Source organism: Anomaloglossus baeobatrachus, chromosome 3, assembly GCF_048569485.1.
Source record: "Anomaloglossus baeobatrachus isolate aAnoBae1 chromosome 3, aAnoBae1.hap1, whole genome shotgun sequence".
NCBI lineage: Eukaryota > Metazoa > Chordata > Amphibia > Anura > Aromobatidae > Anomaloglossus > Anomaloglossus baeobatrachus.
Window position 1 is genome coordinate 410,098,125 of NC_134355.1, and position 14,596 is coordinate 410,112,720.

General features: G+C 47.0%; 1 protein-coding gene across 1 annotated transcript in view; it reads left to right on the forward strand.

Annotated features, from left to right (window-relative positions):
• Window positions 1–542: 542 nt before the first annotated feature.
• The window catches only part of GCLC (glutamate-cysteine ligase catalytic subunit), a 70,390-nt gene continuing 56,336 nt past the window's right edge, over window positions 543–14,596 (forward strand). Inside the window, exon 1 of the mRNA XM_075340303.1 lies at window positions 543–860. Coding sequence (XP_075196418.1) covers window positions 711–860 — 150 coding nt within the window. The 5' untranslated portion in view covers window positions 543–710. The remainder of the gene's footprint in view (window positions 861–14,596) is intronic.

Below are 14,596 nucleotides of genomic sequence, written 5' to 3' on the forward strand. Positions count from 1 at the left end.
TTGCTGAGGCTGATCAGCTGCTTCCTGCGGTCTCTGACAGCTGCTTACTCCACTCTCCCCATAGGAAACTGCCCTTAGATTGTGGTCTGAAGCCGCTGATGATGGCAGCACCGTCCGAGCGTCTTGCTGAGGCTCAGCTGCTCCCAGTGGTGTCTGACAGCCGCTTACTCCGCTCTCCCCATAGAGAACAGGCAGCTTGGTGAACCGAGAGTTGATTGTAGGTGGAATAGCTATAGGCTATAGTATTCTTCACAAAGCATTTCGTTTCTGTATCTTCAGCCTGGACTGTGGCAGGAGCCCAGTACGTTGTCCCCTATCCCATGACTAGAACGTAACTAATGAGTCCTCTGGATATATTAATATAGCATAGTGGAGACCTAGAACCTGTAGAGACCCTCACATTATCACCGACATGACAGAGACCAGTGAGCGGCAGCGCTAGGGTTAACCTCCCCTCAGTAAAACTGCCAAGTCACGGCGGGGAGTGACGCAAGGCCCCGCCCACGTGACGAGCGCTGCCGGAGAGCGAGCCCTCAGCCTGTGGCGCGCAGTTAGGCAGAGAGTCACGTGGTCTGTCAGCCGCCTCCTAATAACAAGACTGCGGAGGGAGGAGCGGTGTGACAGTCCGGCGTGAGCGCTCGGGGAAGACTTCACAGACGCGGCCGCTGTGCGCACAGGCTCGGTAGTCGTCACTTACGGGAGCTACAGTTATGGGGTTACTGTCTCACGGCTCCCCGCTCAGCTGGGAAGAAACTAAGAAGTACGCGGATCACGTGCGGCAGCACGGCATCACCCAGTTCCTGCACATCTACCATAAAGTGAAGGAGCGACAGAAGGACGTGCTCAAGTGGGGCGACGAGGTGAGAGCCAGAGAGGGCGAGCTCCTGATAGGGCGCCTGAGGTCATGTGACCCGGTGTAGTAGTCATGGCCGCAGGAGAGCGGCGTGTGTGATACCGCTGTTATCACCAGTGCCGCCTGTGTCCTCCCCTCCACTGGTGGCAGCGCTGCTCCTCCTCCACGTGCAGGCAATGGCCCGGATCCCTGCAGTGGTCACCAGTATCGGTGTACAGCAGTGTCCCTAGCTCCGGTCCTCCGGAGCCACCAGCAGATCATGTTTTTCTGGATTTCCTTGGTATTGGCCTGGTAAGGTTAGGCTAGGTTCACATTTCCGTCAATTTATATCAGTCACAATCTGCGGCTCTGTTAAACAACGGATTCCGTTGTTTCCCATAGACTTGTATGAGCGGCGGATTGCGACTGATGCCCTTGCGTTGTATCCTCCGCCCGACTGATGAGTCGTGGAACGACTGACTGCCGGGCAGCAGGAACGCAGCTTGTAACGTTTTCTGAGCAGCGCAATCTGTAGGATTTTGCTGCGCATGCTCCCTGCACACGTAACCAGGGCACACATCGGGTTACTAAGCAATGCGCTTTGCTTAGTTACCCTATATTTACCCTGGTTACGTGTGCAAGGAGTCAGCACTAAGCGGTGTATGCTGGTAACCAAGGTAAATATCGGGTAACCAAGCAAAGTGCTTTGCTTAGTTACCCGATATTTACCCTGGCTACGTGTGGAGGGAGCCCGACACTTCCCCACTCGGCTCCGCCCCCTTCCGCTCTCGGCATGTGTACACACACTCGCCTGTCCCCAGCCATGCAGTCCTCGGCTCCGACCCCCGCACACATTCTCGGCGGCCGAACGATCAGCTGATCGGCCGGCTGCTGTGAGCGAACGGCTGATCGCTCTCATTAGCCGGCGGCCGGGAGATCATCTGTTCGCTCTCATTAGCCAGCCGGTTATTGTGAACGATCAGCTGATCGCTCTCTTTTACAATGGAGTCCTGACAATGAATTCTAATTCTTGTAGTCCGTTGTACAACGTATCAGTCACAAGCATCAAGCAATGCAGGTGACTGATGAACAAACACTGAAATGTGAACCTAGCCTTACTATCACACTTCAGTCTTTTTCTTTCAGTCACAATCCGTTGCCTTGAGAAAATATGGTATCCTGCAAAATAATTTGCAGGATTCATTTTTTTCCCATAGACTTGTATTAATGACGAATTGTGACTGATGGCCCTGCGTTGCATCTGTAGTGCAACTGATCAGTTGTGGAATGACTGACCGTCGGGCGGAAGCAACGCACAATATAACGTTTTTCCGCGTGTCATAAAAAACGCACTGTGGGGTGTCTGTTGCAATCCATCAAGAGGTATAATAGATGTCTGAGGATTCCGTCTAGTTTTACTAGCATGCCCAGAATGTCTGGCACACCCGTTGGGCTGTCCCAAAAACAAACAGATCAGTCGAAAAATGGACACACCGGATATAACGGACGCGACGGATCAGTTATTTCAAAGGATTCCTGTGAACGGAATCCTGTGAAATAACTCGTGCGTTGACAGCTAAATGATGGATCCGCCATTCAGTCACAACAGACCTGGCGGATTTGAAACGACTGAAGTGTGAACGTAGCCTAATCCATCACCTGTGCATTACTAATGCTGCTGTGTTGGTGGCTCCTGTGTATGGGGAGTGTGTGCTGTTTGTCTGATTCTCCATCTTCATATATCACTATTGTCAATGGAAGCAATTTAGTAGTTTTTGCCTTTTTTTTTTTTTTTTTTACCACAGCTTGTTGCCTTAGGCTGCTTTCACACTACATTTTTTTTAACGTGCGTCATGAACGTTTTTTTTATCGCAAAAACTGATCCAGTGCAAATGCGTTTTCATTTGAATGCATTTGCAATGGACTCGCGTTCACATGCGTTTGCGTGCGTTTTAGTGAGGATCCAGCGATTTGCTGTTTTATAACTTTTTTCAAAAACTCCACTTGTAGCGTTTTTGAGCTGCGTCCAAATACTGTTTTTCACTGGATCCTGACTATACTGCACGCAAACGCATGTGAACGCTGGCATGCTGATAGACAGGATCCTGCTTGCTCTACTGAGCATGCCCAGAAACCAGCCTGGCGTGATCAGTCTCTCTCGATCGATCGATCGATCGATCGATCGATCGATCGATCGATCGATCGATCGATCGATCGATCGATCTCTTACCTTGGTTACTAGCATCCGTAGCTGCTAGGAGCCGGGCTGCCTGCTCCCTGCACACGTAACCAAGGTAAACATCAGGTAACTAAGCGAAGCGCTTTGCTTGGTTACCCGATATTTACCTTGGTTACGAGCGTCGATGGACGCTCGTAACCAATGTAAATATCGGGTAACCAAGCAAAGCGCTTCGCTTAGTTACCTGATGTTTACCTTGGTTACGTGTGCAGGGAGCAGGCAGCCCGGCTCCTAGCAGCTACGGATGCTAGTAACCAAGGTAAATATCGGGTATACAAGCAAAGCACTTCGCTTAGTTACCCGATGTTTACCTTGGTTACCAGCGTCTGCAGCTGTCAGATGCCGGCTCCCAGTCTCACGTTCAGTTCCCCTCACTCCCGATCACATGACTTCAATGCCCGCCCATAAACTTCAAGTGGCAGGATCCTGCAAAATAACACATGCGTTTGCATGCGTTTTTCTTTGAAACAGGATCCACTTTTACAGCAAAAAACGTTCATGACTCATGTTAAAAAAAACGTAGTGTGAAAGCAGCCTTCGAGACCTACCACCGCTACTAGACAGCAGAACATATGCAGTAATTTTAGGCTCTTTTTTTTCTTGAGCTTGGAGGCACTTTTTTTTTTTTTTTGTTAGGAATATAGGCGCGCACTTGAAGAGAACCAACCAGCAGGATTTTGCTATATGAAGTAAAGGCAGTGCCATACTGGCACTAAGATGCTGAATCTAGGCATACTTGTTGAAAGATCGGATGCTTGGTTGATCCAAGTGACAGGAGAGGAGACGAAGAACCAAAAAAGCGAGATTCTGACTAGAGAGAAAAGAGCAATCTACAATATAGACAGTGACTGACTGTAGTTGGGTCTGAAACCACTGAGTGAGACACTGATCCTTAAGGTGGACGTTCAGTAGTACAACCCTTAATGGCTTATAACTCAAAAAAGGAACATACTAGCAGTATCGTTAACTGGAAGTTACTGGGTGTGACCACCTGGAGATAGTGGGTGGAGTGGAAACACTGGGTGGGAGCACCCTCGAGTTAGTGGTTTGGAGATGGGGTGGGCATGACCAGCTTGGGTGGCCCAGTGCTTCCTTTTTCGATGCAGTAGAATAAACATTAAGTCCATATGGACCTGGAGTGCTTTGAAATATAAGATGGGGTGTAAGATATCCTAGGCGGCCAGCATGGGCGTACCACCCACACCACACACACTCTCACACCAACCCGGGGCCACAGCTTTCATGTAGCATGCTGGGGCGACAAAAATCAATCCCTTGTCCACTACTACCACCCCATGCACGTCTGCAAGTCTGGACTGTGCTCTGCATACTCACCTGAGCTGATGGTATGCCCATAGAGACTCCGGTCAGAGGGCTATGCTGAAGATATGTGGATTAGAGTCAAGACTGGAAGAGGGCCTGAGGTTCTCATTCCGGCTCTGTTCAAAATGCTCCTATAGATGTAATTAAGAATTTAGTTTTTCGGCTTTGTTACCAGAAGCATGCGGTTTTTTGCAAGTAAACTTTCATGGTGCATGACCTACTAATACCCATTGAAAAACACTAAAATGAGGGAGGGGAATAGAAAACTATCACAGCACCAAGTCCATTCATGCAATCAATATGTTTATATTGAAAATCGGGCACTAGATTTTCCTGCGCCAATGAGTTCAGCTTCTACCTTAGGGTAGCTCTCTGGTATTGACACCTTCTGCATGCAGCAGTCTTTGTAAAGGGCAGAGTTGTTTGTTTTTGTTTTTTTTTTTTAATTTTTTTTTAAATCAAGATTTTTTATTTATTTATTTTTTTTCCCCTTAAATCTAATTTGTGTTGTTTAAAGTCCGTAAGGCCGATATATGTGTTCTACCCAGCTCATGAGCATGGAAATTCTTACGTGTGCAATGATGCTCTCATAAACACAGCCCGCAGCTGAAGTATGAACTGTATTTCCAGAAGAACTGATAACTTCCAAGACTGCGTTAAAGGGAATCGGTCAGGAGTAGAGTTGAGCGAACCCGCAGTTGAGTTCGCTGGGTCTGGCGGATATTAAAAAAACAAATTTGTTTTACCAGACTTTACCTGAACTTGGACACACAGTCCATAAAAGTCTATTGGGACCTGAACTTACTTGCTAGAAAATGGTGTCAGCTAGGGGGCTGCAAAAGGAAGCAAAACGGAAATTAAAGCAGGACAATTATACTTGCCCAGTTTCTCCACAGCTGTCATACTGTTTCCGGGTCTACTCATTAAACCTTATGAATGTTCACTGCTTCGCCCACCCTCTGTGACAGCGTCTGTGATTGGTTGCCCTCACACTAGCTGTCTGGGTCCTGTAAAAATAAATAAATTGGGGGGGGGGTGGGGGTGGGTGGGTAGAAATGCTGGATACCAGGTCACATGGATATGACCTCACACAGTTCCTGCAACAGTGAATCGTTTGTATAATACTTATGCTAATTCTAACAGAAGGAGGGGATAACTATGAATGTATTATCTGTTCCATTGCAACTGCCACTCAAGCAGCGGACTTTTTTTTTTTTTATTTATTTATTTATTTATTTTTTAAACTTTACTTTCTTGGATTTGAAAGCCTAAACATCCGCGCTGACCGCTACAGGTGTGTAGAGAATCAGCCTGATAGTGCCAGTATAGCACTGGCTTCAGGTTATATACAAAAATCCTGGTGATTGGTTCCCTTCAAATGAGTAATGGAAAAGGCCAAGGACTATAATAAGGAGCTCCTTTTTATTTTTGCTTCATAGACTACAGGAAATCCTTTGACTGGGTTGATAACCAGAAACATTGGAATACTGTGAATATGGGCGTGCCAAACAATCTGATCACCCTCATTAGGAACCTTTTTAACATCAACCAAGAAGCACTAGTCTGAATGGAACATGGTGACACGGCATGGTTCAAAGAAGAACGGGGCTTCCGACAAGGCTGCATCCTGTCATCATTTCTCTTCAATATATATGCAGAAGCTATTTTCTGGAAGGCTGGACTTTGCCCGAAAATGGAATCAAAATTGCTGGATGAATCCTTAACAATCTTACATATACGTTATAAAATTGATTGCAACAAGCTTAGATAGAATGAAGGACTTATTAGGGAGTGTCAAGATGGGAAGCTCAAACATGGGACTCGTACTCAATAGAAAAAAGACCAATATTGACTAATGCCAGGTACGGACGGGAACACTTGAGATGGACAACGATGAACTGGAAGCTGTAAAAGACTTCAACCTACTAAGATCAATGATCACTCAAGATGCAGCGGCAACACTGACAGTAGGAGAATGGCTATAGGCAAATTAAGTCACTGGGCAAGGTCCTTAAATCTAGGAACACTTCACTTGTGATGGAGACCTGATTCATACATAGTCTTGTATTTTCTGTAGTAACATGGATGTGAAGCCTGGACAATAAAGAAACAATGAAGAATCCATCCCTTTGAAATGTGGTGCTGGAGAAAATGTTATCAATACCATGGATGGCTAGAAGAGCGAACAAATCAAGCGAGACCTGTCACTCAAAGCAAAGATAATCAAGCTACAAGTTGCCTACTTTAAACAAATTGTACGAAGAGAGTAATCAATAGAAAAGGACATCATGATCGGAAGAATAGAGGGAACAAGGCGAAGAGGAAGAACAGCCATCCGATTGCTGGATGCAATCAAAAAACTGTGAAGACCTTTGTGGACCTATCTAGGCTTGCACAAAATTTGATCTTCCTACAGAGCGGTCATCCATAAAGTCACCATGGGTCGAGATCGAGCTGAAGACCTTTTAAATAATAAGTAGATAAATGTAAGGTTAGAGGAAATTGCATAATTGATGTACTAAATTGTAGATCACTGGGTAAAATTGTCACTGAAAAAAGATCTGCACGTATGGGTAGACTACAAACTCAACTTTAGTGACCAGTGTCGGGCAGCAGCTACCAAGGCTCCTCAAATAATGTAATTCATTAAAAGAAGCTTTGATTTTGATGCTCATGACAATGTTTTTGCCTCTATATAATCACAAGTGCAGCCACACTTTTTAAGTGCTCTGTACAATTTTTGGTCTCCAGTGTTTTAAGGAGGACATGGCTGAACTCAGACCCGGACTGACCATAGGGCAATTCTGGCAAATGCCAGATGGGCCGGTGCCTGTAGTGGGCCGGTGCCTGTAGTGGGCCGGTGCCTGTAGTGGGCCGGTGCCTGTAGTGGGCCGGTGCCTGTAGTGGGCCGGTGCCTGTAGTGGGCCGCTGTATCTGCAGTCAACTCCGTGCTTCTCAGCGTTGTGTGCATGCCGGGCACACTAGCTGCAGCAGGAGGCAGTGTTGTGCCGGCCCTGCTGTGTGCTGCTGTGGCGGCCCGGCATGCGCACACTGCTGAGGAGCGTGGCGGTGCCGGTGACCGCAGCTTCCTCCTTCCTATGCAAATGTACGCGTAACAGTGATAAAGTGTGTATGTATTAGTGCAAGACTGTCCTTAGGGGTAACACTTGGGTAACAACGCTGTGCAGTGTTCCATTGTGAACGTCTATTGTGTTTCAAAATTGAATAAAAGCAGTAAATGAAAAGGATGTTGCACCAGTAAAACAATATGACAGACTTAAGATCAGCGCTGGTGGAGGGACTTGCCTTGTAGTAGCTGTCATTGGAGGAACTGCAAGGTTGCAAGCCTGGAGTAACGCTGGCAGAAGCCAAGTGTGCAGCGGGAAGCCTGGCAGCGGAGAGTTCCGGCTGGAGATTGATCTGCTAGGCTAGGTTAGCAGAGTGACGTCATAGATTGTGAGCAGGGATGCTCTAATCCTACGTGTTTCGAAGGATTAAGTCCTTCATCAGGGATGGTGTACCTCCCTGCTGATGGCTCCTTTTATACCCCCCAAAGAAAGAGACCGCCCCTGGCAGGAGACATGTAATAGCACAGAAAATTACTAGATGGTGTAAAGGATACCACACAAGTACTAAGCAGACTCTGAATGGACCAATGAAATAAAAATATGGAGGTTTAAGAAAACCTTTATTGTATAATGTACAGACAACAGGTAGGTGTTGTGTAGCATCATAAAGCAATGAAGCAATATTACTAATAATGCGCATGGAATAACAAAAAAATTTCTAAAAGGGAATATATAAAATTACATGAAATAAACTAAATCGATGTTCTTTGGAAAGACCTAAATGGGAATCCATGCTCCTAAGGGACATAATCTGAGAGCAAAGTGAGGAGTTAGAAGACTCTTGGAACATATTATATTTATTTATTTATTTATTTTTTCAATCTTAAACTTTATTTTAAGGGGGTAAATGAGGTTAAAAATCTTTTGTGCCAAGTAGTTAGTAAGGAGTATGTGAGGAAAGGAGAAGGGGGTGGAGGGGTTCCCTCTGGATCAACATAGTAGACTATATGTTACGGGGGGACCAGCAGATTAGGACCAGGGGGTATATATCCCAATCACCAGTCAGGGCCCATCGTGCTCCAGATAGCAATGGAGCTGCTGGCACCCTGTGGGTTAGGCGGAGACTATAGAGCTGATGACTCAGAGATAACCCAGGAGACCTGGGATCCGGTCACGTGTGTAGGGACACATCAAACCGGACGACAACCCAGTTAGCGTTTCGGTGGAGCGAGCGCTACTCCAACCCACATGTGTAGGGAACACGTCAGACCGGATGGTAACCAGTTAGCGTTAACCGAGAAGACCGCTGCGACAGCGCCCTGTCGGCCACGTGTGTAAGACACGTCAAGCCGAGCGGTCCTTCGATTAGCGTTTCTGGTCACCACTCGACTGGCCACGTGTGTGAAGGACACGTCAGACCACGTAGTCACACCAGTAGCATTTGACTGGGAAGCCGAGGAGAGAAATAGGGTTCACATACCCAATCTAGGAACACCCTGTTAACTCCACAGGGGTTCTGGAATACATTGTCCGTGCGTGTAGAGGGCACAACCGGACAGGTGACGCAGCAGGTATACTGTCCGTGTGCCTCCTTTGCACACGAACGGACAGGTGACACAACAGCCGCAGTCCAGTTAGCGCCACTGGACTGCTATAGCACAACTGGAACGGCAGCAAGGAAGCACAGCGCCTGACCCTGATGTGCCGAGCCACGAATCTTGGCGTGACAGGCACCGTTCGCCTAGCCCTACCTACCGCTTCCAACAAAGCTAATGCCACCATGAACTCTAAATGAAGACTGCGCACCTCCATGTTGTCTCCAGCCCCTTTTATAACCTGGGTCCACCCCAAACCCAGGGTGGAACCACCAAGATCCAATAGCAGAGTGCCATATCATCAGCGATGTCACCAGCGGCCTATCCGGAACCGCCACGTCATTGATGACCTCATGGCAGCCACGCCCCAAACACTTCACCGGTCATCGTCTGACGACCAATGGTGAGGTGCCAGATCATAGGGGCGGGCCTCTGCGAGCCAGTCCGGAGTGGCCACATCATCAGGACACCTGACACCCTCTGCCCTATCAGGGCCTGCCACCTCACGGACATGCTCAGTGAGGTCCTTACCAGACCTAGCCTCTGATGCACTAAGTGCCTGAGCATGCTCAGTAGCCTGAACAACAGACTCAGAAATCAGACTGCCTGATGATGCTACTAGCATGCTCAGTAGGAACATCCCAGAACTTGGACACAGCACGAAGTCCAAGTACCTGTGCAAAGAGGCTGTTAGGATTAATTGTGGGAGCATACTCAGTAGCCTGAACTGAGGACTTAGTCTCAGAAATGACACAATCAGGCTGAGCATGCTCAGTAGGCAAAACACCAGACTTAACGGGGCTTTACACGCTACGATATCGTTAATGTTTTGTTGTCGGGGTCAAGTTGTTAATGACGCCAGATGTGCGTCACTAACGATATCGCAGCGTGTGACACTGACCAGCGACCTTAAGCGACCTCAAAAATGGTGAAAATCGTTCACCATGGAGAGGTCATCCCAAACTCAAAAATCGGTAAGGGTTGTTTATCCAGGTGGTTCATCGCTCATGCGGCAGCACACATCGCTATGTGTGACACCGCAGGAGCGAGGAACGTCTCCTTACCTGCCGCCGGCCACAATGCGGAAGGAAGGAGGTGGGCGGAATGTTACGTCCTGCTCACCTCCGCTTTGATTGGCCGGCCGCTTGGTGACGTCGCTGTGATGCCGAACGCCCCCCCCCCCCCTTGTTCGGCAGTCACAGCGATGCCGCCGACCAGGTAAGTATGTGTGACGCTGCCGTAGCGATAATGTTCACTACAGCAGCGATCACAAACAATCGCATGCGCAACGGGGGCGGGTACTTACACGCTCGCTATCGCTACAAATTGCTAGCGCTATCGCTACCATGTAAAGCCCCCTTTAGACTCTGGCTGGGGTAAATCGGCGCACGCATGCGCACTAGCTGCCTCTCCACACTTAGACGTGGTGGATGAAGCAGCCAACTGGACGACCCGAGGCACGGCCAAGAACGGCAGCCGGTGCCTGGGCGCAACAGGAACCGCAGCAGGCTGCTTGCGGCTATGGCGGCGCCGGTTCGTAACACTATAGGCTTAATGCGGTTCATTGCGTTTCCTGCGTTATTCCTTGCAGTATTTCGCATTTTTCGGGACATAATGTTCATCACTGCCTGCGTCTTGCAGGGAAGTGATGTCATTATGACAGGAAGAGGAAACTGAGCACAGAGTAAATACACATATCACACTCACACAGACATATAGAATACACATAGAAATAAAACGTACATATAAAAATTAAAAAAACAAAAAAAAACACCAAACACGGGCTCTGCCATATTTTTACCGTCCAGCCAAGGTAAACACACAGCAGCTTCCCGGTATTCTCAGGCTGGGGAGGGCGAGGGCCAGGGTTAATGCCCTCCCCCTCCCGCAGCCGAGAATATCAGCCCGGAGCTGCCCCGGGACTGTCGCATCCAGTTTGATGCGGTGGCAATTGGGGTAATAACTAGTTAATAGCAGCGAATCGCTGCCACTAGGTCCTAGCTTAATCATGGCAGCGTCTGAGACAGCTTTCATGATTAACCCGTAAGTAAAGTGAATAAACGCACACACCGAAAAAATCCTTTATTTTAAGTAAAACACAAAAAAGCCCCCTCTTTCACCACTTTATTAACCCACCCAACACAGTTACGGCGTAATCCACGCAGGTCCCACGACTCTTCTATCCAGCCGCATCTGACATATACTCAATGCAGCGTTGTAACGAGACTGCAGAGGTAATTACAGGTCATTTCTCACGGTCTGTTATGTGAACACATTACAGCTCGCGAGAACTGCAGTGTGTCCTCACAGGGACTTTATCTATTGATTATCTATCCATCTCAATCTCAATCAATTTTTTTTTTTTTTTTTTTTTTTTTTTTTCCCCGCGTGTGAGGAAATCTTTCAGAGCCTGCAGAATTTTAAGAAAATTAAATTTTTCTAGTGCGCACAGGGCCTAAACCCCGTGGGCTGCCGTGGATAGTCTGCGGCGATCCACGCACATCTCAGCTGATTTCAACAATCTCGTTCCACCCTCGCCTATTAACTCCTTACATCTCGCTGCCAATATCTGACAGCGAAATGTAAATGCGTGCCACCATAAGTATAACTTGCCCGCCCCCATCGGAAGACACGTGATGCGATGACTACTGTAGCTATCATGAGTCATTTTCTCACTGCCGGCAGAGGTCAGTGTGTGAGAATAAGGCTATGTGCGCACTGGAAAATTTGAATTTTCTCAAGAAAATTCCGCAGGTATTCAAAGATTACCGCACCCGCGGTAAAAAAACGCGGCAAACCGCACCCGGAAACTGCATGCGGTTTGCGACGGTTTCACCGCGGTATTGTTCGCGGTATTGCCGTGGTTTTGCCGCGTGCGGGTTGGGATGTGCTTTATTGCATTCAATGCAATGAAGCACATTGAAAAAAAAGTCATTTAATTCTGAGATAGTAGATAGACAGAAGAATAGATAGAGGACAGATCGCTACATTTCCCACGGTCAGCAGTGAGTTCACATTACCGGCCGTGGGATATGACCGGTAATTACCTGCTGTCTGCTGCATTCATTCAGCGTTGTGTCTGTGACAGTCGCGGCTGGATGTAAGCAGCGCAGGACCTGTGGATTACGCCGGAGCTTTGGTGCGGGAGGGGTTAATAAAATGGTGAACGAGGCTTGTTTGTTTTATTTACAATAAAGGATTTTTCGGTGTCTGTGTTTTATTCACTTTACTTACGGGTTGATCATGTCAGCTGTCACATAGACGCTGCCATGATCAAGCCTGGAGTTAATGGCAGTGATCCACCACCATTAACCCCTTGTATTACCCTGACCGCCACTGCTACACGGCGGCAGGAAGAGCCGGGGACACGCCGGTGCTGCCGCATAATGCATGCGACAGTACCGGGGCAGCTGCGGCTGATATTCTCGGCTGCGGGAGGGGGAGTGAGGCGGGGGACATTAACCCTGCCCCTCTCCCTCCCCAGCCTGAGAATACCGGGCCGCCACTGTGTGCTTACCTCGGCTGGAAGGTAAATATACAGCGGAGCCCACGTTCTTTGTTTTCTATATTTCCGTTTTCTTTCTATGTGTCTGTGATCTATGTCTGTGTTTTATGTCTGTGTGTGTTTACTCTCTGCACGGCTTCCTCTTCCTGTAATGACATCACTTCCCTGCAAAACCGCAGACAGGCGATGTACATTACCGGAGGTAAACCGCAAAATACCGCAGGGAATAACGCAGGAAAACGCAGTGAACCGCACAGAACTTGCTTCCTGCGTTATTCCCTGCGGGATTTCACGATTAACATTGGAGTCAATGTAGTGAAATCCCGCAGCGACGTGCGGAAAAGAATTGACATGCAATTGTTTTTGCTGCGGGAATCCCGCAGCAAAACATGCAGCTGTCAAATTCCGCCTAGTGCGCCCAGGATTTTTTTTGCCCATAGGTTTTGCTGGTGATTCACTGCAGAGATGTTATGAACATTTTCTGCAGCGAAACATGCAGCAAAACCGCAAAAAATCCGCGGCAAAATCCGGTAAGTGCGCACATAGCCTTAAGCCACTTTTCACCAGGTCTTACCTGTGATCTGGAGAAATGGAAGAGCGATCAGACTCCTGATTGTTATACTCCCCTAGGGGACCTATTAAAGTGAAAAAAACAAATAAAAAAACCCTAAAAGTTGAAATCACCCCCCCCCCCTCCCAATTCGGCCCATTGAAAATGAAAGGGTTAAAATATACACATTTGTTATCGCTGCGTTCAAAAACACCCATCCATTTATAAAAAATATTAAATCAGTTAATCTGATCAATAAACTGCATAGCAGTAAAAAAATTCCAAACACAAAAATTACGTTTTTTGGTTGCCGCAAAATGCAATAACAGGCGATCAAAACATAGCATTTGCGTAAAAATGGCACCATTAAAAATGTCAGTCACGAGATGCAAATAAGCAATCACTGAACCATAGATCCCGAAAAATGAGGACGCTGCAGGTTTCACAAATGGTGCTAAAAGTGTGCCACATTTTTTTTTGGATAAACTTTTTTTTTTTTTTTACCAGTTAGATAAAAGTAAACCTATACATGTTTGGTGTCTACAAACTCGTACCGACCTGTGACATCACACCAATACATCAGTTTTATCATATAGGGAACACAGTTGATAAAATATCCTGAAAACTATTGTGAGCACTTTTTTTTTTTTTTTTTGCAGTTTTTCCCGCACTTGAAATTTTTTTTGCTGTTTTCCAGTACACGATATGGTAAAACTCATGTTTTTATTTAAAAGTAAAGCTCATCCCGCAATAAAAAAGCCCTCATATGGCAAGATTGACAGAAAAATAAAGTTATGGCTCACGGAAAAAGGGGAGCAAAAACCTAAAGCTACAGAGCCATATGAGCTTGAATACTTATGGAGGACTGGTAAGCTGGTTGTTTTTTCTTAATTTTTGCACATTTAACATGGGCACTATAAAATCCTGGAGCTTACAGATTATAGCAAGGATGTGTGAATCCAGTCTGTGCTCCAGGCACAATTCTTGTCCTGATTTGTTGGCTGGCACAAGCTAATGGCTACATGTGTCTGAGGCCTTAAGGTCAGGTCTGGGGACCTGTGGTTGCTCCTAGAATTGTGTATTTGGGCCATGTACAGTAATACTTATGTTGTTTTTGGCCAAAGTAAAAATGTGCATAATTAGGTCAGTGTTGGTAAGGTGACAGGGTCTCTTAAATGGTGCAAGCTGTCTGCTCAAAGGTGACGTACAGGAAACCAAGAGTTGCAGTCTCAAGACTGTAATCGGTTACAACTTTTAATACCTTAGCTGCAAGTCAATAAATTGAAGCTAGGATGGTTGACCTTAGGGAGATCAACATCCAACACCGTGGAGACACAATCGCGTGTTTCTCAACGCAGTGATTATAGAGCAATGCCCCCTGTGAAATATTCAAAACAAGAAAGCCTGCGGAGACCCCATCACATGTTTCTCAACTTTGGCAGGAAATTAGCCAGGTCTTTCACCGGGAAGGAACAACCACGGGA